This window comes from Equus asinus, chromosome 21 (assembly GCF_041296235.1).
Source record: "Equus asinus isolate D_3611 breed Donkey chromosome 21, EquAss-T2T_v2, whole genome shotgun sequence".
NCBI classification, from domain to species: domain Eukaryota; kingdom Metazoa; phylum Chordata; class Mammalia; order Perissodactyla; family Equidae; genus Equus; species Equus asinus.
Window position 1 is genome coordinate 49,465,772 of NC_091810.1, and position 22,265 is coordinate 49,488,036.

A 22,265-nucleotide genomic window follows, 5' to 3' on the forward strand; every position below is an offset into this window, starting at 1 on the left:
ACTACAAAGCTCTGTCATCAACAGACATTCCAAATTGTTGGTATTTTAGGTTGAGTATTTATTATAGTCATATCTTATTCTTGCCCAGAATATCATGTTCTCCTCCAACTAGGGATGAACAGGAGTGTATTTTATGCACAGGTCCCACAAGCAGAGATGTCAGAGTGGGAATGGTAATCTCTGAGCAGACCCTGGGAGACCTGTGGGTCTTCAGCACTCTGGAAATTAGGTTCATTGTGATTCCCAGCTCAAGGAGTACAGTAGAATTGAACAAGTCACTTCATCTCTCTGAACCTTGGTTGAACCATCTGCAAAATGAGACGATGACATCTGCTTCAGAGTTGAGGTTACAATTTAGTGAGATAACTTGGTTAAAATACCTGGCACATAATAGATGCTCAATTAATAATAACACCGTGTAAGTATTTGCTGCTGTTATAATTAGCCTAGCTTCTTAGACATTCCATCTATCAGTCTCTACTGCCTTCTTTTGAATCCTATAAGCGAGTCTTGGTGTGCAGAGACTTCAAACCCTGTTTGATGTTGAAATACAGTCATGTACTGCATAACATTTTGATCAATGGCAGACTGCATGTACAACTGTGGTCCCGTAAGGTTAGTACCATACAGCTTAGGTGTAGAGTGGGCTATACGATCTAGGTTTGTTTGAGTACACTCTATAATGTTCATACAACAATGAAATTGTTTAATAACTCATTCCTCAGAAAGTACCTGTGGTTAAGCGACACATGACTACACTTTTAACCTCTTTACTACCATGGCTCCTTGTTAGGCCTTTGGTGGCTGTCTCCTGCTGATTCTCTGAGTGACCTTGGGTAGCTGCTTTCAGTGGACCCTGCTTTCTTTTCTCATCCTGTGATAGACACTTCATGGCATTTTAATTCCGACTGCATTATCAGAAGGTTCCTGAGATTGTCCAGGTAACTGGCAGCCCAGTGGCACAGCCAGGGACAGAGTTCTTATAGTGCTGGGGCTCTGTTTGTTCACTGAGTGGGGTTGAGGCTAATTTTGGTTGTGTCCCTCTTGGAGAGGCAGCAGGCAGGGCAGGGTTTCTCTTGCCAGTCTGGGAGTGGGCCAGGCTTACCTGGGTATAAAAGGGGTAGTGCCACTGTCTCAGGAGTCAAGTGAGCTGGTTGGGAAAGGAATGGCTGTGAGAGCTGGGGCTTGCAGTCTCATGCAAGCTGGCTGTTTCAGAGTGGTGCTGATGGGGATCCGTGTCACATCCTCATCCATGCTGTGCTGTTGCTGTAGCCTAAGAGGAAACTGTGCTGTATGGTCCTGGGCCCAACTTGTCCTTCCTTGTGAACACCCCCAAGGCAGACTCTCCTTGAAAGAGAGGATTCTTATGTTGAACATTCTCCTTTCCTTGGAGTTTCCATTTCTACTGATATTTCCCTAAGTATGTAAACTTTATCTTTTATTATTTTTATTTATTTATTTATTTTAAAGATTTTATTTTTTACTTTTTCTTCCCAAAGTCCCCCGGTACATAGTTGCATATTTTTAGTTGTAGGTCCTTCTAGTTGTGGCATGTGGGACGCCACCTCAGTGTGGCCTGATGAGCAGTGCCATGTCCGCACCCAGGATCCGAACTGGCACAAGCCTGGGCCACCGAAGTGGAGTGCACAAACCTAACCACTTGGCCATGGGGCTGGTCCCTTTTATTTATTTCTTTTTTGAGGAAGATTAGCCCTGAGCTAACAATCTGCTGCCAATCCTCTTCTTTTTGCTGAGGAAGACTGGCCCTACGCTAACATCCATGCCCATCTTCCTCTACTTTATATGTAGGATGCCACCTCAGCATGGTTTGACAAGCAGTACGGAGGTCTGCACCCATGATCTGAACTGGTGAACCCCAGGCCCCGAAGTGGAACATGCAAACCTAACCGCTGTACCACCAGGCTGGCCCCAAACTTTATATTTTAAATGTTTTCTTCCCCTATTACTTTGCATCACCTTTTGGAGTTGTCCCCACCTTTGTTGAAATTATTTATCTGATACCTTAATTTTCCCCTTTGATTGCCCAACAACAAAAAGTATGATGAATATGTTCATGGATCTTTTTATTGCAGCCACATGTACCAGTTCTCTGGAAATACCTAAGAAATGTATTCATCAGCATATGTCTCTAGAATGCCTATTAAAACTCTTGAAACTCGGCAATCTCGAATAAAGAGAAAATAAAGGAAAAAAACGGATAAGGGGGGCTCTGTCTGCCATGTTCCCCGGGACCCCGCATGGCACCTGCACCTGACAGACAGTAAATGCCTGTTGAAGGGACAAGTCTCAAATGTTTCTTGTGGTGGAAATGGAGACCTTTACTTAGTATTTGTGTTCATTATAATATTTAAAAGTTGACTTTTAAATTGCATTTCTTACCAAACTGTCTTCTTGAATGTTGAGTATGTGTTTAATTTTGGTCCTTTTCTCTTGATGGGCCTAATGATGAAGTTGAAAAGTCCTCTTTAGTACAATGCCTTGAAAATTCTTTTTTTTTTTTGTATGACATTGAGTTTAATGAAATCTCTTGCTGAAAACCAATATGCTTTAAAATCAGAGAATTAAAAATACATTTCTGAAGAGGAAGTAGTTTATTTTTTTTTTAATTTTTATTGAGTTAATGATAGGTTACAATCTTGTGAAATTTCAAAGATTCTAGGAGTCGTTGAGTCCTCAATCAGTCTTCCCATCTCCTTCCCCCTTTCTCTGATGCTGGAAAGGCCTGGAAAATGCCTCCAGTAAAGTATCAAGTCATGAGGAGCCCAAATTTAGAACCAGCAGGACTGCTTGACTCGCTTTCTACCTTCGGGTAACTTGTTGAACCTCCCTGGGCCTCCGCTTCCTCGACACAGAAGAGCAGTGCCCACTCTGCCTGTCTTACTGAGTTGTGATGAGGGTCACGTGAATTCAAGTGCCTTGTAAATGCAAAGGGGTGGATGTAGTTCCATATACACAGGACAAAATCTGGAAGGAAACACCACAGTTAGGTATGAAATAAAATTTTTAACATTGGAATGGTGGTAAATTATATACACATTATTTTTCATTTGTGTGCCAGGAGACAATGAAGAGGAAATGGAGCATCAGGAAGAAGGCAAAGAGCACCTTTCAGAAACAGAAGGCAGTGGGGAGGATGAGCTGGGAAGTGAACATAGTGAGACCACTCAAAAGATCAAAGGCCGGCCCTGCCCGAAAAGGCTTTTTACCTTCAGCCTTGTGAACTCCTATGGAACAGCTGACATAAATTCCCTTGCAGCTGACGGAAAACTACTTAAACTCAACTGTAAGTGCTTTTTCTGACATTTCAGACTGGACTTTTGGGGGCTTGGGATCTATTTGAAAATACTTGCACTGAATGCTTACTATGTTGGGCTTTCATCATCTCCGTGTAGCTCAGGGACACTTTTGTGATCCTTGGTTTGAAGCTCCCTAAAGACTGTTTTAGATACATGATCACCACTCCCCTCCCTTCTGCCCACTCCTGGCCTCTTTGTCAGGCTTTTCTCTCTAGTCCTTGATGACTTCAGAAGGAAGCAATCTCTCCCTCCACTCCTGCCACCCTTCAGGACCTTTGCTCCAGGTTGATAACACTTCTTGTGGCCCTCCTGGATAACAGCATTTCCCCAAACTCATTTCACTTTTGAGAATAAATGCATATTTTTTTTTTCCATGAGAATACTCATGAAATGTGACCCATCTAGAGGATGATCATGGATTTTGTAGGCTGTTACCTGGAGCTTATAATGGAACTGCTATACAGACAGGAAGAAGCATCCACATGGGGTGTGTCATGTGTGTGTGAGAAGCACAAGTGAACGGGGAGGATGCCTGCACAGGATCAGGAGGGGAGCTGCAAAAGTGTCTCCTGGGTCTTTTAGCTTCCTTCACCGGAGAAGAAATTAGCTAGATGTCCGCTAGCTAGCTAGCTAGCTAGCTTTCTTGCTTTTTTTGGTTATACCTCTTTAAAAAAATTTTTTTTCATAACAGCTTTATTGAGATATTCTTGGATCTCCACATCCATCTCTCTCTCCATCTCACTGCAGCTCCCTCCTCTCCATGTGGCTTCGTCCTCTTTAGTACAACGCCTTGAAAATTCTTGCCAAATATTCTAGGAGTCTTTGACTCCTCAATCGGTCTTCCCATCTCCTTCTCCCTTTCTCTGATGCTGGAAAGGCCTGAAAAATGCCTCCCGTCAGTAAGTGGGGCAATGTAGGCATTGCTTTGTTTCTTTTCTTTTTCTCACGGTCTTACTCTTGCTCTGCCTAATAGCCATTGTCTGAAAACAGTTATTTCGTCAGGTTTTCTTGTGGTTTAAGGAGGGAGGGTAAATCTGGTTACTCTTACTCCATCTTGACCTATGACCTTTCAGAATTTTTAAATAGTACTTTTGGAGCTTATCTGTAGCATTGAGGAAATCTTCGCCAAAGGATTTGGGGGTTCAGGGGTTCAGAGTTGACTGGCTTAAGGCAGAGCACTGCTCTTGGCGGTGGCTGGTGATGGGTGAGCAGGTGTCAATGGTGCAGCCTGAGCGTGGTCCTTCTCACTCCTGTCACCTGAAAGCCTCTCCCATTGCTGGCCATTCAGTAGTGAGTGACACTTTGGTGCTCCTCCACAGCTCGATCCACACTGGCCATCGACTGGGACAGTGAGACCCGGAGCCTTTATTATGATGAGCAAGAATCTGAGGTAGGTCACTTGGGATTCTTGGTCAGTGGTGTGTGCTGGTTTCTGCTCTGGATGTGTCTTAGGGTCCCTCTCACCAGTTCCACAGCAATTTAACAAGTTATATTTCAGACTGAGAATGAAAAGCACTTAAAGATTTTGTCATTATGTTTCGAGGCTCCAAAGAGTCATTATATTCCAGGCATGAGAGCTCGTGAGGTCATAGCTCGATGTGGTAAGATCTTATTTCCCGAACAGAACTCAGCACTTTGTTCCTCACAGGCCTATGAGAAGCACGTAAGCATGTTGCAGCCTCAGAAGAAGAAAAAGATGGCAGTGGCTCTGAGAGACTGCATTGAGCTCTTCACCACCATGGAGACCCTTGGGGAGCATGACCCTTGGTATGTAGCTCTCCACTCTGGGCAAGCCACCATGTACCCTGGGACTCTGAGATCTGCTGGGGCCATCTGTGTACACAAAACCTTTTGTATTTGGACTTGTCACTTTTTGACATGGCCGACCCTACAACACAGGTCTTTCTGTGTGAATTGTGCTTTTCAGACTAAGAAAGCCGTCACCCTGTTTTGGAAGGGGGCTTAGAGACCTCCTTGCCCTGAAACAGTCCTGCTGAATACAAGAAAGGGTGTTGTGGGATTACGGCTGTGCCTCCAGGCTTGAGTGCCACGTGGCACTGGCTCCTCCCTCCCCTCTAAGTGATGGTTTCTCTTTTTTCTTCAGGTACTGTCCCAACTGTAAGAAGCATCAACAGGCCACAAAGAAGTTTGACTTATGGTCTTTGCCAAAGATCCTGGTGGTCCACCTCAAACGTTTCTCCTACAATAGATACTGGAGGGATAAGCTCGACACAGTCGTGGAATTCCCAGTCAGGTGGGTTCCTGGGCTGCACTGTTATTAGGAAAATTAAACAGGCAGGAAATCTGGGCACTGATTGGCTGAGGGTTTTGCTACCAGAGACTTTCCTGCATTAGGATGAGTATTGTTGGGCTCTGGGAGGTTAGACTTTGGCTCACTTCACCTCCCCATCCTCCCACCTTTGGGGAAAAGACTCTCCAATAGAAGCCCTTCCTCAGGCTCAGGGTGATGCTGGTCATCTCTGCCACTGCTGGTTCCCCTCTTGAGTCCCCCGTGCCACCTGAGTGAGCAGGTTTTCCCACCCTGTCATTGGTCCCAGGGAGCCTGGGCTCAGCAGGACAGCACAAGCGCAGTGCTGCTTCTTATTAACAGAGGGACAAGGCAACCAGAGAGTAATCTGCTGGGGAGAATTGGATTATTGGGGGCCTCAGATGGGGGTGCAGATTCACCACCGCCCTGTCCCTGGAGTAGGGACCTAAGGCTGGCTGTCTACTCATATCCTCTCAGGTCCCAAGGTACAGAGTGTAACTGACACAGGAAAGTAAGTCAACAAGATAGGAGTTCCTCCACAAAATGCAGATTTTAAAATATGGGTGGATATTTTACATGAAGTAAAAGATGGGTGGACAGATACGTGAAGTATAGACATGTCAATGGGAGAATCTACGTGATGGGCATATAGGTATTTGTTGTAAAATTCTTTTAACTTTTCTGTGTGTTTGAAATTTTCAGAATAAAGCATTAGGGGGAAGAAGCTTTCTGGGCCTATTTTGGTGTTTAGCTTAAGTTTTTAGGTAGTAATTGTAATTTTGAATGTAACAGCCATTTCTGCGCAGTTGCTGCAGACCTCTTCTCTGTGCTCAGAGCCCTTCCTCGCTGTTTGGTCTGGAGTTGGAGTTACCCAGGAGGCTTCTCCTTTTTTCTAGTCTGAACATGTCAGTGGTCAGAACAAGACCCTAGGGCCCCTTCTGTCATGGTCTGTTCATTCATTCCTTCAGCAGTTGGTATTTGAGTGCCTCTCTTGTTCTGGCCTGTTGCATAAAAGGGGTTTCTGGGTTACTCTGTCTTCTTTCTCTGAGTTTAATGTATTTAAGGGCTATTTTTGTGTTTGTGCTCAGAGGTCTGAACATGTCCGAGTTTGTCTGTGACCTGTCAGCAAGGCCTTATGTGTATGACCTCATTGCCGTGTCCAATCATTATGGAGCCATGGGAGTTGGCCACTGTAAGTATTGGCATCTGCTTCCTTCTGAGATGTTGAAATGCCCTCTGCCAGTTGTCTCACGAGCCTCTCCCAATGTGCCAGGCGTTGCTCAAAGCACTCTACTTACGTAACTCCTCAGGTTTCAGGCTTTTTCCCTGCTGCTGCTGCTCCACTCTTTTTTTGGTTTTTGTATTCTTTAATCTAGTAATCCCACCTCTGGGAATCTACCCTAAGGAAATTACTTGATATTGGGAAAAAGTTTTATGCACAAAAATATTCACCTATTTATAACAGTGAAAAATTAGTAACAGCATTGGTGATCAATAGTTGGCTGTACTGTCCATCTACTTGATAGAAGAGGACACAGTCATTGCAAAATAAAATTACTAATAACGCAGGGGACATGTCCATGATATGTTAAGCGAAAACAGTGACACAGAGTTGCATCATCACAGAAGATAGTGTCACAACTACAGTAAAACAGAAGCAAAGAAACTGAAAGTGAAAAGCCTAGGAGGAGACACCAAAATGTTCATTTTACTTTTTTCTGTTTGTTCTACTTTATTTTCCAAAATTTCTATAATGTGTAGGTTTACTTTTATAATGAAAAGACATAGTACATTTTGTTACTTGTTTGTGGGAAGGGTTAGTGATGTTGAAGTGAGGAGCTGGGTTTCCTCATATCTCCTCTGCTGTCTCTGCACCATGCCAGCTGCCACTGCACCCAGTATTAGGACCCCAAGAGATGACACCATGGCAGGTGTCAGTTCCATTTGCACTCAATGGATTACAGAATTGCCCTAAACCCCAGTCTTCTCCCTTATACTGGTAAGCTTTTTCTGTTGGCCTAACAGTCTGCTCTCCTGTGCCTCCATTCTTACCTCCTGGCTCCAGATGGCTGCTCAGTCTCCAGTCCTCATGTCTGCATTTCAGGCCATCAGAATAAGGGGGAATGGGGCTGGCCTGGTGGCGCAGTGGTTAAGTGTGCACATTCCGCTTCGGTGGCCTGGTGTTCGCTGGTTCGGATACCAGGTGCAGACATGGCACCGCTCAGGAAGCCATGCTGTGGTAGGTGTCCCACATATAAAGTAGAGGAAGATGGGTACGGATGTTAGCTCAGGGCCAGTCTTCCTCAGCAAAAAGAGGAGGATTGGCAGCAGATGTTAGCTGAGGGCTAATCTTCCAAAAAAGAAAAAAAGAATAAGGGGGAAAAAGGGCATGATGTTCCCTTTTAAGCAGACTTCTCAGAAGTCTCCCTCAACTCCTCTACATACATCTTATTGGCTATAACTTGGTCGCCTGGCTACATCTAGTTGTAGGAGAGGCTACAATAAAAATTGTTCCTACTTAAAAATTGGGGCTGTACTGGGGTGGCTGTTAGCGATCTCTGGTTACATCATATTCTGCAGCACTTAGTTTTCTGCAACTCTTTTCTCCCAAAATAAATTTTGATATCTGTGTTCATGCATACTACTCAAACATATTCATTTTTAAACTGCTATTTTAGCATATAAATGTACCACGTGGGCAGTTTCTTAGCCTCCAAAGGCTTCAGTTTTCTTATCCATGAGATTAGGCTGGTTGTGTGCAGGTCCACATTGCATCCACAGGTGGAACTCCAAGATTTTGAGCCACCAGTGCAGCTGTTATGCCAAGCACAGACGGTGGACACAGGCCCTCAGCATCTTCCCTGTCACCGTCTCCTGTGTTCTTCAACCACCACTTTGTGCAGTAAGCACTACAGTGAGGAGTGATTAAACAGCTTGCCCAAAGTCAGACAGCGGGTTGAGAGTAGAAACCAGATCTCCATTAGATTCTGTCGTTTCTTGGAGTCTGAGTGGAGCAGGAATTGGGCATTGCTGCTGGGATTGCTGTTGTAAACACATCCTGCTTGGAAAGAGTGTAAAATCGAGACAGGAAGTGTTGGCTATGGGAAATGCTTGGACCATTGTGAGAAATTGTTGCTCAGCCACAGACTCTTGACTGAGTTTTAGAGCAAGGTAGATTTAAGTCTTCTTGTCCACATCCCAGCTCCACAAACCCAAATGGCCAATGTGTCGCTCACTGGGATTGCTCCGTGGGCTGCAGAGGCAGTAAGAGGCAGTAGTAGCCATCTGCCTGGACAAAGTGGGGGAGTTTGACTAGGCGTGTTGTTTTCAAGGAAGGTGTTTTGCTTAAATCTTAAAGTAGCAGCTCATTTTATGGGTCCCCTGGCTCTGGATTATTGCTCATAGCCATCTTGAAGATTAACATTGGATTTCTCTATTTTTTGGATTAGTCTCCCCAAATTACAGTTTAAAGCCTTGGTCCCTGACGGCTCCATTTTAACCTTTTAGAGGCTTTTTGAGAAGAAACAGATTTTTTAAAAAGATGAGTTATCTTTTGGTTGTTACGACACAAGCTGTAAATTACTTTTAATTTCAGGGTCTTTGTTTCACTTTTTTGGAGTTTTGTTGTTGTTTGGTGCAAGCCTAATAAACTAGCTGGATTAGTTTTCTGGTGACTGCTAGAGTATTTTCTTTGTTGACCTGGCAGACACTGCATATGCGAAGAACAAACTGAACGGGAAATGGTATTACTTTGATGATAGCAACGTGTCCCTGGCTTCTGAGGAGCAGATAGTGGTGAGTAGGCCCTGATACCTGGTTTCTCCTCTTACCTTTATGGATTAAAGCTGGGAAGAGTCTCCTGGGCTAGTTGGTTATTTAGTCATCTTGATGTGACAGTGGGAGCTGGGTGTGGTAGAGAAAGAGCTGGCTGCCATTCCTTCTGGGATCCTTCCTAAATGAGATGCTCATCTCTCCTCAGGGTTCTGTCACAGGACGCCTGCCTTTCCCCACTTCCTGGGCAGGGTCAGCCAAAGCTAGCCTCATGTGGAAGGGCCTTCATGGTCGCCTCTGTGTGTGCATGCGCAGGGCAAGATGGCAGATCCCTGAGAGTGGTGTGTTTTGAACAGTGAGAGAAAAGTTTGGCGGAATGAGTGATTTTTCCAACCAGTGAAGAGACTTTTTCCCCTCTTGTGTTTTAGACAAAAGCAGCTTACGTGCTGTTTTACCAGCGTCGAGACGATGAGTTTTGTAAGACACCTTCACTCATCAGTTTTCCTGGATCCTCTGATGGAGGGATGAGACCAAGCAGCTCACAGCAGGGCGTGGGGGATGATGAGGCTTGCAGCATGGACACCAACTGATGCTGCCTCAGCAACTTTGCCACCCCACAGCACCAGTGTAATCCCCCAGGAGAATATCTGATACTCTGAAGACTACTAGTGTTCGGTCTAAAAACAAGATGAGGAAATTCCCTTCTTTTATGAGAAGGAAAAAAAAGACCTTATTTGCTCAGAAGGGTTATGTCAAGAGGCTGAATTATTTTCTTTTTTACACAGGTGGTGAGAAATTTCTCTAAGACCTGTGGAGTTGCAAAGTGGGGGGTGGGGCAGGGCACAAAATAGAGTATGTCTGATGGATTCCAGAGAATGGAGAGGAGCACACTGTAATTGAGTATGGGGCGGCCAGGAAGACCTGCTGCAGGCTGCCCTGAGTCTGGATTTCTGATTCTGGTGCCGATTACTGGTCACTGCAGTAGTCTGCCTATAGTAAACCAAGCCTCAAGTAAACTTGATGTCCCCTTCTCCTTTGCTGTGCACTGAGATGGGTTTATAATTCCCTCAAAATTAGCCACTGAAGCCCATTTCTGTTTCCTTTTGTGTCATCTTGGAATTTCCAGCTTTATTACCCCTAATGAAATGAAGATATTTGGTGTTGGGGTCTCCTGTCTCTCAGTCTAGTGTGGAACCTAGCAGTTCTGTGTCCCCCACCATCCTTGTTGAATTGAGACGGATGGATACGGTGTGAAACTTTAATTAGATATCACTTAAAAGAAGTTGATGCACAAAACTGCTGGTTACTGTGTCCAGTCCAGTCCTTTCTCTCCACGTTGGCTTGAGAACTGGAACCTTTCTGGGAGTTGTCAGGCCTGGAAAGGGTTCCCGTTCCTGCCAACTTTTCGTAAGAAGTGAGATTCCCGCCCCTCCACTCGGACGGAGCTCTCAACTCGGAGCTCTCAACGTGTCTGGCCTCCTCACCCTGCCGAGGCCTCGCAGGTCACCCCCACCCCACCCCTATCCGCGTAGGCCCGATCCCGTGTTCTCAGCCGCCTCCCTCCGCCTGGCCTGCGGGGCCCTTGCTTCCCCTCCGGGCTGCTGGCGTGTAGGTTTAAAGCAGACGGTCGTCCGGGCTTTTTTGTCTGACCTTTAACCTGAGCCGTGGGGGTTGGGGCCGCTGGTCTTGGGCACGCGCGATCGATCATTCGGGGCGCGTGTGGTGACCGTTGGCCGGGGCGGCGGCGTGGTCAAGCTGCTCGGTGAGGACGCGGCTGCCGACCTCCTGTCCGAGGGCTGGCTGCAGGGTGCGGGTGGGGTGGGCTCAGGTCCTGAGAGCCGAAGGGGCTGAGGGATGAACGTCCGGGCGGCAGCGGGCGGCAGGGGGAGGCGGGGCTGGGCGTCCCTGGGGCTACTGCCCGGTCGCCAGTTCTCGGAGAACCGCAGGCCACACCCGCCTACAAGGGGTGGGCAGAGTGTGGGTTCCCCTGCTCTCTGGCCGTTAGCGTGGATCAAGCACAAGGAAATAATGGCAAATACCTTATTCGGGGTGGTTTACAACCTCATCTGTAACATTCTCGTGTTGCCCGCTGCATTTCCAATGTATTACATAATAAGGACATGGTCGCTTTTAGGAGAAATGTCTGAAAAACTGAGAAGATGCAGAAAGGAGCTGACCGCAGCCATTGACCGGGCCTTTGAAGGAGTCAGTCATTCCCAGGAGTGCTCAGGCCAGCCGAGGCTGGAGCTGGACACAGCGCCGCTTTCCTTCCACCTCCCTGTGCACCGGCTTCTCTGCAGGAGGCAGCCGCTTGCAGCCTGCTCTCCTGCTGCTCCCTTTGCTCCTGTCCTGTGTGCTCCAGAGAATGAGAGCCCTGCCTTTGCCCCAAACCATGCCCCAATGAATGCAAAGCCACAGGCTTTATGCCCCAAAAGAAAACCTCTGACCAGCAAGGAAAACGTATTGTTGCATTCCTCCATTTTGGCACCCGAAAGACAGTTTTGGAGAGCGACAGGAGATGGGGAGAACTGGAGAAAAGACAGTATAAGGTGATTCCAATTTGATAGTTTAATAGCTACAATTAGGGGGATCTCATTTCTGAAAAAATTGTTGAAGATCCTACATTGAGTCCATAACACTGCTCTTACCTCCCCCTGGGAGCTCTATGACTATATTTGGGAAGTTCACAGACATTCTTAAGAATCTGACCCAGAAAACGTGTGTCTGTGTGTATGGGTTGAAGGGGCAAGGGGTCCTGGATGTCAAACCAGTCATGGAAACCACTTTGCAATACCCAAAGGGATAGTAAATGTTAACCTGATTATTTTTTTTCTTTTTTGAGTAAGATTAGCCCTGAGCTAACTACTGCCAATCCTCCATTTTGCTGAGGAAGACTGGCCCTGAGCTAACATCCATGCCCATCTTCCTCCACTTTATACGCAGGACGCCCACCACGGCATGGCTTGCCAAGTGGTGCCGTGTCCGCACCTGGGATCCGAACTGGCAAACCCCGGGCCGCCAAGTGGAATGTGCGAACTTAACCACTGTGCCACCCAGCCGGCCCTAACCTGATTTTTAAAGTCACCTTATTTTTTATGCTACAGAAACAAAAATCTTAATTCCAGTGTCCTTTGCCCACATTAAGGAGAAGCTAAATGGATGACTGGGCCCTACTTTCTGGCTTCATCTTTGCTTCTGCTCCCCTCCTCCACCCCAGACCTTCTTAGACTATCCCCTGGTTAAGACCTCCCCCAGACTTTATCTTCTCCCAGGTAGCTTCAAACTGCCTGGTCCTAGGCACCTTGATTTGGAGCAAAGATGACCATGTGGGATAAAACTTCAAGGTCCTGCCATCTGGGCTGCCCTGTAGGCAGAGAATGAAGAGGCCATTTAACTGGTTCAATTCTTCAAATATTTATCCTGGTATTCATAGACATTGATGCGTAATCTGTGATGCTCATGAGTCATTATGATGATGCTATTAGTCAATTTCACTGATGTAGCAGTTTCCAATTGTCCTCCAATCACAGCATAAATGACAATCTAAGGTTACCAGTAAACTCTTATCTTTAAGATTATCTAACACTGAGTACCCCACCCCCAATATTTTCTTGAAAGAGGATCTAATTCCCTACCTTTTTCTTTTCACCCCGGAGCTTCAGGGAAGATATGGAGAAAGATTTGAAGGTTGACTCAAACATGCCACTCAGCACTTCTAGCCAAGAGGTCACAAAGGATCTGCTTGATATGATCGGTGAGTACAGAGGGAGGATAGGTGCTTCACGCAGGCCCCTGAGTCAGCACATGTCATGTAAAGAAACCGCTCTCTTATTTTGTATTTCTTATTTCTCATCCATTTACTTGGTAGATTTGTTTTGTTCACAGCAGGCTCTGTGTATAGAGCCCTCATAGAGCTGATAGCCTGGTGGAGTCACACATCAATCAGATAATTTCATAGATGTCTAGTTACAGTGAATCCCTGGAAGCATGGGACGGTGGCCCCACAGGACTTGGTGGTTGAGCTTAGACCTGAAGGAGACAGGACATAGGCAAAAATGGGAAAAGTAGTCCAACTGAGATGGGTAGTACAAGAATAGAAGAAAAGTCAGAAACCAAAAGCCCCCTTATTCTACCCCCCAGAGAAAGCGGCTGTGAACATAGTGCTGTATATCATGTCAGACATTTTTTTCTGTGCACCCATGTGTATATTGTGTGTATGAACTACGTGTGCCTGTTTTTAAAAGACTCACTACACAATGGATAAAGTTCCTAGAAAAGGGATACATAGCCTTGGCGGCTGCCTGAAGCTGCTGGCTCTAGAAGGGCCTCCAGGTTATGAGGGATAAAAGGGAGGCCTGGTGAGGGGAGGTACTCTCCCTAGGCCACAAAGCAAGACCCCTGCCAACCCACTATTTTAGTGGACTGAGTCTCCTCCCTGAGCCCCAGCAGGTGAACTGAAGTCATTACTGCCTCTGCTCACCATCTTCTATGGCCCTTGCTACCATCGGGCAGCATTTTGATTACCCTAAAGATTCAATTTTTTTCGCACTATGCCATGCCTGCAGGTCAGGGAGTTCCCTGAGATCCAGGACAAGCATGTATCCTCCCACTCACACCTTCCTTGGGAACTGCCAACTAGTTGGGGCTCGATAAATGCTGGAGCCAGAAAGGAGGGCAGCAAGCCCACTTTAACATTTGGTTCTCACTATCTGCCCTGGGGCAGGAATGCCCAGCTTTGCACAATCCTAGAATAGTGGCTGCCCGTTTATAGGTTTTAACTCATGCCTGAAATGTCTTCAGAAACCTCTCACTGGAATTGTAATGCTGAATGTTCTTATTTTTAAGACCATACAAGTATCCGAACTATTGAAGAATTGGCTGGAAAACTAGAATTTGAAAATGAGTTGAACCGTGTGTGTGGTCACTGTGAGGATTCGCCCTTCAAGGAGGAAGCCTGGGCTCTGCTTGTGGACGAGAGCCCTCAGAAGGCCTCGGATGCTGACCCTGGCAGCCTCAAGCAGGCTTTTGATGATCACAATATCGTTGAGACTGTTCTGGACATGGAAGAGGACTACAACTTGATGACCTCTTTTAAATACCAAATTGAGTAAGGGCAGTTGACCTTGGCTTTGATTCTTTGCAGCAGGAGGCTGATGTTAAGGCGTCTGTACAGAAGCAGTCACAGTCATCATCAGCTGCCATAGTTTTTAAACGGTTAGCAGAATCTGAATTACTACACCCCACTTAACTTCCAGTTGTGTCCTTTTTTGAGCTGAGAGCCCAGTTTTTTTATACTGTTGGTTTGAAATGTTTCTTACTGTAGTTTTTTTTTACTTTTCTTCACATCTTGAATGTGTTTTTTTGATCTATGTTCAATATACCCAGTAGCCAAGGCAGGTGCAGGTTGTGGGTCTCTGCTCTGTCTCTTGGTGTTCTTTTCCATGAGCCCCTGAAAGAGTACTAGGGCCACAACCAGGGGTGGGCTTTGTGTACCTCCGGGGACCAGCCCATCCCAAGCCAGCTCAGCCTGCACGGACGAACTAGGATCAAAATGGACCTTGGCCCCAGGCCCTCTGCCACGCTTGCATACTTTGTTCTCCTTGTAAACTTTGCTTAGAGGGCTGCCTGTTCCCTACATGGGCCCCATGCCCTCCTCATTTCCAGACCAATCTCCCTCAGTCCCCCCATTCCTGCCCCTGCCTGGCTCAAAGGCCTCTGCAGAAGTCTCCTGGTTGTGTTACAGGGGCTGGCAACATCCCTGGTCCCCTCCTGACAGCACATTCCCATGAGGCCTTCCATCACCTACCCCACATCAGACGCCTGGGCCTCATTAAGGGGGGTTGGGGAGGGAAGGGTAAGCACAGGTCCTGCCTGTCCCCACCTTCATGCCTGAGCCTCATCCATCCCACCCCAGGCCCGGAGACCCTGGTGGCCACAGGTGGTTCCCAGGGCAGTAATCCTGCTGGGGCAAGATGGGCAGGGAGTGAAGGAGGGGCCAGGCCACTGCCCTCCTGAGGTCAGCATGGCAGCAAAAGCTTGACAGGGCTAGCTCCAGCCCCACCCTTGGAAAGAAGGGGCATCGTCAGAAAATATTTGGACAAGTCTCTCAAAACCATGATGTTCTTTTAGAATACCTAATAAGCTGTTAGGCAAGGTTTGATGCCTCCCAGAAACTGAGTCTCAGGGAAGTACCCGCCTCCTGGGCTCATAGGGGAGGATGGGGATGGGGAGGCTGGCACAGGGGCTGTTTGTAAGACCTAAAGCCCAAACACACCAAAAACCTGGGGAGGAAGGTGCAGTGGTGGAGGAGGCCCCCTGCCAGGCTGTCTTTTAGGCTAGTGACCTCAGCATAGGGCAGGCTGCAGAGCCAGTGACACCCCTTCACCACAGGTCTGGCAGTTCCTCTGGGCTAGCAGGTGGAGACTGCAAACACACTCCTTAGTGAAACAAGGCCGGACACTTGCCCACGCCCTGAGAATTAGCCCCACAGCTTTGTGGGATGGGCCTCCCCTGTAGGCGCAGCCACTTCCACTGCCCTGCCTGGGGCAGAGGGTATGACAAGACTAACCAGAGGCTCCTCCTGGGCCACCCAACACTCAGTCCCTGCAGGTGGTGGCATCCCAGTAAGTCCTCATAGCCTGTGGAGTTGGGGACCAGTTTCTTCTCCCTGAGCAGGAAGGACAGGAGCAAATGAAAAGAAATGCTCACAGCATCTTCACCTGCCCTGCTCAGGTGGAGGATGGGCTGTCTGGATGGAGAGATGTCAGACTACTTGATATCCAAAAAAACAGGTCTCAAAACAGTGCATTCCAAATATTGTGTGTTGATGTGGGTACTCTCTCGTAGAGGAGGTGGAGCTGAATCCCTGTGCCCCTAGCCCCTATCCATCACCACCACTCAAGGGTGAGCTAGACTTAGTGACTTGCTTCCAAGGAATAGAGTAGGAAAAGGGACAAATAGTAGATTTACGTGGAGAAGACTGGCAGACTCCACTTAACCAAGTGATGGTGAATACCACCATGATGGCATGTGGTTGTCACCCCTGATAAGAGGCGATGAGAAGGGCGCTCCACCTCTGTGGTGTTTTTACCAAAAACCCCCATTCCCCAGGCCAGTCATGAGACAGATGTCAGACAAACTCAGATTGAGGGACATTCTACAGGATCCCTGGCCAGTACTCAAGACTGTCAAGGTCATGGAAAATGAGGAAAGACTCAAAAACTGTCACAGACCAGTGGAGACTAAAGAGAAAAAATAACTAAACACAGTGTGGTATCCTGGATTGCATCCTGGAACAGAAAGAGGACATTAATGGAAAAACTGGTGAAATCTAAATAAAGGCTAGAGTTTAGTTAATATCAATGTATTTATGTTAGTTTCTTAGTTTTGACAAATATGCCACAGTTATGTAAGATGTTAACATTCGGGGAAGCTGGGTGAAAGGTATATACAAACTATCTTTGCAACTTTCCTGTAAATATAAAATTATTCCAAAATTTGAAATTTATTTATTTTTTAAAAATGCAGTTGATCCCAAATTTGTAAAAATGTGTGTATGAACACACAAGTGCAGAAAATTGTTATGGTGAAGACGAGGTGGAGTTTTAGTCTTTTTTTTTCTTTTCTGTATTTTCTAATTTGTCTGTAATGGGTATGTATCAATTCTGTAGAAAGACAAAATTAAAGTTGTTTTGTTAAGACTCATCTCCACCAACAAGCCACAGGCATCCCTCACCGGGCACCTGCCCAGAGGTGACCTTCACACTTTCCAGGAACTGGGGCAGAGCTCAGGGCCCTCAGTGGGAGAACTCAGCAGGATCCTGACAAGGGAGGCACCATTCCCTGAGAGCGCTGGATCCTCAGGGGCTAGAAACTCTACTGTCTCACAGAGCTGTTTCGTAGAACTCCGTTCATGCTCCCCTGAGGGGCTTTGCAGAGGGAGTGGATTTGGGCTTCTAGCCATAATCCTACAAGACAAAGAAGAGGATTTTTTTCTGCCTGGGATGGAGACTGTGGCCCTTGGGAAAGAGGGCGCAGCATGGGGTAGGGGTGAGGTGGGAGAGAGGGTTCAGGCTCTCCCAGGCCAGACAGACATGTATATCTGTTTTAGCAAAGTCTTTATGTGAAAATTCAGATTTACCAAAGGGATAACTCACCCTGGAATCTTTTTTTTTGTGGAGGAAGATTAGCCCTGAGCTAACTGCTGCCAATCCTCCTCTTTTTGCTGAAGAAGACTGGCCCTGAGCTAACGTCTGTGCCCATCTTCCTATACTTTCTATGTGGGACGCCTACCACAGCATGGCGTGCCAAGCGGTGCCATGTCTGCACCCGGTATCTGAACCAGCAAACCCCGGGCTGCCGTAGCGGAACGTGCACACTTAACTGCTGCGCCACTGGGCCAGCCCCCTGGAATCCTTGGATGAGGAATTTTTCTCACTGTAGAAACACAACTGTTCAGTAAAGTGGGTGAGCCCTGATCCTCTGGCATGCCAGTCCCGGATTAGCAGAGATGGCCATACGGTCATTTCCCTGGTGACATCTACTCCTGTCTCTACATCCCTGGCTCCCTGAGGTGCCCCAAGGAGACCTTCCCACCTTTGTCCTCTGCTTCAGGCAGATGTGAGCGGGGGGTTTGGCCAGTGGGTCTCCAGAGATTTAGCTGGAGGGAGAACAGGAACCTAGAACATTTATTTTAATAAAACTTCCTCAGGTTTGCAGGGAGCTGGAACCAGAGACTTCTCGGGGAGACATGGATAGTCATATTTGAGAAACTAAAAATGTTTTACGTCATTCTGTTCTCTCCCCCGCAGTTCATCTTGGCAAGCCAAACAATCACTGAATTGTTTCCGTGGAAACACCAAACTGCAGTTTGGATTAGCAGAATCAAAATAGAAACAAGACAGCTTCAAGAATAAATAGGAGCTTTGGAACCTGCTAGGCGCAAACTGCAAATTCAAGCCCTTGCACAAGGCATGTGCGAAGTTGGGCCGTGCAGCCCCATAAGGAGAGATTTCTAGGTCCCCTGGCTGCATCCCTCTGGTGTCAGTGCCAGAGCCCTAGGAACCAGCTATGTATACAGACTGGTAGGCTGACTTTGTAACAATACTTAAGGCAGAAGTTCATCTGTAGAAGCTCCTTGGAGAGAGGATTGGGGCTGGAGGGGAAGACTGAGGAAGAAGGGACCGGAAAAAGGAGATGAGTGAATGGCTGAGTGAAGATCCAGCAAGGACTAGAGAGCCGCAGGCGAGGCCTGAGAACAGAGCAACAATCCTATCAAAAGGACAATTCGAAGTTGGCCATGGGTTGGGAATGGTAATCCTACCTTCAGCTCTGTCCACAATTGCAGTGTTCCCCACATTCCTGGGTATGGCTATCTAGCCACACGGGTCTAGACAAGAGTCTGAACTCTTGCCAGGTGCACTCTTGGGGCACTTCTGGTTAGTATGCCTCTGCCCCGTATGACTCCAGCCAGCACAATAGGGCACTAAGGCCCAGCTTCTCATCTCTGGCTCTCAGGGTTCCCCTTCCCCTGCCTCTTGTTCCCCTCACTAGGGGAAGAGGGAAGCCACCTTCTGACCTACCTGCCCTGGCCCCTTGGCATTCTCCTGGATCCTCCACTTCCAATCCCAGAGAAGACTCCAAGGGGATCAGGAAGAAGGAGACAGACAACCCGGGAGCCTGTGCTCCTCACCTTTGCACCCAGGAATGTGCCAATAGGGCAGCAGCACCATCCTGCCACTGGAGAAGTTGTAAACTGCTAATGTTCAAAGAAACTGGTGAAAAGGATTTGCAAAAGAAGCCTAATTCAGGCCAATCTCCCTCCTCCTGAATGGCCAGGCCAGGGCTCACCTGGGACCAGAGTGGTACCTCCTCTAACTGAGGCACAAGACGTTTAACATGCCTGTGAAGACCAGTGAATGAGGCATACCAACAAAGGAGGCCGCTGTACCTGATTGTAGACAATTACTGAAAAGGTTCTCATCCTGAGTCTATCTGAGGCTCTGGCAATTTACTTTCTCCCTGGAGTATGTGGGAGAACATTAATTTAATTTTACGTTCCAGCTAAATATTTATAGAAGGAACAAAGTTTTACTCAGGAAATCTACTTGACAATGGGTCCCAGCTGTAGTGGGAAAGGCCTCTCTGTGCTAGGCCAGCTGGAAAATGCCTGATTTAATGAAGAGTTTTGGCCTAAGGCCTGGCTTGAAAAAATTTTCAAACCTGCTCAACCCTTACAGGAAGTAACTATCTTTTTGAGGGCAGAAAGGCTGCTGTTTTCTGGGCACTTTGAGTGCAGAGGGGTTGCTGGGAGCTGGCCTGGGAGAGAGAAGTGGGCATCTTGCAGGAGACCCCACATCAGGAGCCCTTTGCAGCTTCTGAGACAAAACATGAAAAAGAGAAGTTGTAAAGGAATGCTAGAGAGACCAGACTTTCAGGACAGGGCTGCAAGGAGCTGTTTGAATGAAAAGCAAGCAATCTCTGCCCTCAATAAGTATTTATCAATTGTCTACTAGAGTGTCAGACACTCTCTTGGGTGCTGAGGATACAGCAGGGACAAGGCAGATGCTGCTCTTGCTTCTGGAGTTTATATTCCACATGGCAAGGCTGGTAAAACACAAGTATATGCATTAGTACATCATTTCAGATGGAGTTGTATGAGAAAAAATAGGGTAAGGGGATGGACAGTGAGTAGGGAGAGTTCCTTCAGAAGAGGAGAGGTCAGGAAAAGGCCTCTATAGGTGACAAACTGATACTCGAATGTCAGGACAATTAGGTGCTGCAGCTGACTTGATTTCCATCCTCAGACAGCTGGAATTGTATCAGAGGGAGGAGCCCCTAGGTGGCTCTCTGGGCCCTAGGCCAATAAACCTCCCACATCCACCCTGTGTAGCCACATCTCTATCAGCATCTGAAGAGCCAAAAACATTGCACACTCCAGGGATGTGCCTGGGCTATGTCACGCTCATCAAATCTGGCAGGAACACAGTAGTTAAAAAAATAATAATAAAAAATTAAAAGCCTTAGGAATAAAATAAGAAACAGAATATCCTTTCCTGATGATTGCCAGAGACAGGCAGTGTAATTTTAATTAACCCAGCCTGGTTAGGAGATAAATTTACTGCTCATTCTACAAAAACACCCAGTTCATGGAACACTGAGTCACTCTGACCTTTGACTTCATTACACAAAATGAAATACTTCTAAAGAAATACAGGATTTCATAACTCACAGAAGAACAGAGGGTCCTGCTTTGGCATTCCAAAGTCGAACAGACCCTTCAATGAGAAGGCCACAGTCATAAATACTAATGGAGTTCTCTCAACAGGGTCTCAACTTTGAATTAAAATTATTAAACTTTTCAACTTAGGGTAGTAAAAGATTTCCAGATACAGACTCCTCTCGTCTACAAGCCTTATTCTAACCTCTCGACAGCTACTTGTAGTCAGTATGGGAAGGGCTGAAAGGAACCTTTTGCATGGCTGGACTCCTTCCTCCTGTGCCTTCCTTGCACAAGCAGAGAACACCAGGAGGCAAGGCAGTGAAGGCTGGGTGTACAGACATCCAGTGAGGCCCACAGGGAGAGAAGAGGCCAGGGCAGCCTGAGGCAGAGCCCAAGTGTATACTTGTCCTTGGCCTCAGAGAAGGCTGCTGCCATTCCCTGTGGCTCCCAGCTACAGGTCACAGGAGGCCCTTAGTCTGGAAATGAGAGTGAGAGCTTAGGCTGGTGCCTGGTACCCTTGCCAAAGGTGTCCCAGGCAAATTAAACTCCCCCAGACTTTGGTGGGATACACACCCCTGAAAATAAAAATAAGAAATCAACCATTGCTTTCACTCAGAGGCCCCAATGTCATTTACTGTACTGGTTTGAAAATGGGGAAATTCTGGAAACTGTCCATCTCATGAGAATTTTTACTGTCATAGAATAAAGAAAAAGAAAAACAAGTTTGCGTAGGGTGGTGTTTATTCAAAATCATCTTGTGAGAAGCCTGGGGAATAAAAACATGGTATGCATCTTATCTATTTGATTTCCTTAAGTAAACTGACGGGAGATCAGTTCAGTAAACTTAATGAAAGAAAAAAATGTATGTTTTTAAAAGTTTTATCTTTATTTTTTGATTATTTTGTATTACAAAAGAAATATAGATGTGTTGCAAAAATTCAAAAACTTCAGCAAGGGGCCAGCCCGGTGGCACAGCGGTTAAGTTCGCATGTTCCACTTCGGTGGCCCAGGGTTCACCAGTTTGGATCCTGGGTGTGGACATGGCACTGCTCATCAAGCCATGCTGTGGCAGGCGTCCCATATATAAAGTAGAGGAAGATGGGCACGGATGTTAGCTCAGGGCCAGTCTTCCTCAGCAAAAAGAGGAGGATTGGCAGCAGATGTTAGCTCAGGGCTAATCTTCCTCAAAAAAAAAAAGTTAAAAAAAATCTTCAGCAAGATATAAATGGAAAGCCAAAGTCTCATATAAGACCATTGCCCTCTTCAGAAATAACATAGGGCCTACAGATGCTCTCATTAGCTTTAAAAGAGTGGTTGAAAAACAGGATGGGGGAAAAATAGCCAGAAAGAAGAGTGGAATTGCGCGGCTTGTGAACAGTAGTGCTCTGGGCATTTGTTTGGTGCATGTTACCTCTCTTTAATTGGTTGCTTTAACACTATTTTTCTGTTCACAAGAAGACTGACTTAGTGTGTCCTGTAACATGTCCACTGACCAAAAAATAGAAACACTCTGGCAGCAAAACTGAATAAAAATAATAAGGAAAAAAAATCCTGAAACCTGGAAAGGTATTAGTCATGTGTAGGGAATATTTTGAAAATCAAAAATGTTGTGTTTAGGAGTCATGCTGCCACAGCAACAGTTTTGTGAAAACCCTTCTGCTACTCAGTATTCCATATGGAAGCCAGC

The 22,265-nt window shown here is 46.6% G+C and overlaps 2 protein-coding genes across 11 annotated transcripts in view; both read left to right on the forward strand.

Annotated features, from left to right (window-relative positions):
* Positions 1-10,653, forward strand: part of USP4 (ubiquitin specific peptidase 4) — a 42,780-nt gene extending 32,127 nt beyond the window's left edge. For 5 of the 7 annotated variants that reach the window (XM_014840402.3, XM_014840403.3, XM_070493503.1 and 2 more), the window contains 7 exons: positions 3,080-3,304; positions 4,637-4,707; positions 4,966-5,084; positions 5,422-5,571; positions 6,675-6,778; positions 9,293-9,381; positions 9,786-10,653. In XM_014840402.3, coding sequence (XP_014695888.1) covers positions 3,080-3,304; positions 4,637-4,707; positions 4,966-5,084; positions 5,422-5,571; positions 6,675-6,778; positions 9,293-9,381; positions 9,786-9,947 — 920 coding nt within the window. In that variant the 3' untranslated portion in view covers positions 9,948-10,653. Of the gene's footprint in view, positions 1-3,079; positions 3,305-4,636; positions 4,708-4,965; positions 5,085-5,421; positions 5,572-6,674; positions 6,779-9,292; positions 9,382-9,785 lie in introns of those variants that run through there. The other 2 variants (XR_001397968.3, XR_011496641.1) reach the window with 1 other exon arrangement.
* A 424-nt stretch (positions 10,654-11,077) lies between these two features.
* C21H3orf62 (chromosome 21 C3orf62 homolog) lies at positions 11,078-20,347 on the forward strand. 4 transcript variants are annotated; one of them, XR_001397969.3, is made up of 4 exons: positions 11,078-11,906; positions 13,014-13,111; positions 14,203-14,571; positions 18,168-18,306. XR_001397969.3 is itself a non-coding variant. In XM_014840413.3 (4 exons), the coding sequence occupies exons 1-4, from the start codon at positions 11,212-11,214 to the stop codon at positions 18,247-18,249; spliced, it is 1,137 nt and encodes a 378-aa protein (XP_014695899.1). In that variant the 5' UTR covers positions 11,078-11,211; the 3' UTR covers positions 18,250-20,347. The 4 variants fall into 4 exon arrangements, 3 of the variants coding, with proteins under 3 accessions (XP_014695899.1, XP_014695900.1, XP_014695901.1); XM_014840413.3 differs by having other exon boundaries at positions 14,203-14,464; positions 18,168-20,347; XM_014840414.3 differs by having other exon boundaries at positions 13,020-13,111; positions 14,203-14,464; positions 18,168-18,389.
* Positions 20,348-22,265: the final 1,918 nt, after the last annotated feature.

Bases quoted from the DNA above. Each gene is read 5' to 3' on its own strand.
- C21H3orf62 (XM_014840413.3), top strand. From the start codon at position 11,212: ATGAACGTCCGGGCGGCAGCGGGCGGCAGGGGGAGGCGGGGCTGGGCG. The intron at 13,112-14,202 runs GTGAGTACAGAG...CTTATTTTTAAG, and splicing joins GGATCTGCTTGATATGATCG to ACCATACAAGTATCCGAACT. The intron at 14,465-18,167 runs GTAAGGGCAGTT...TCTCCCCCGCAG, and splicing joins TCTTTTAAATACCAAATTGA to TTCATCTTGGCAAGCCAAAC.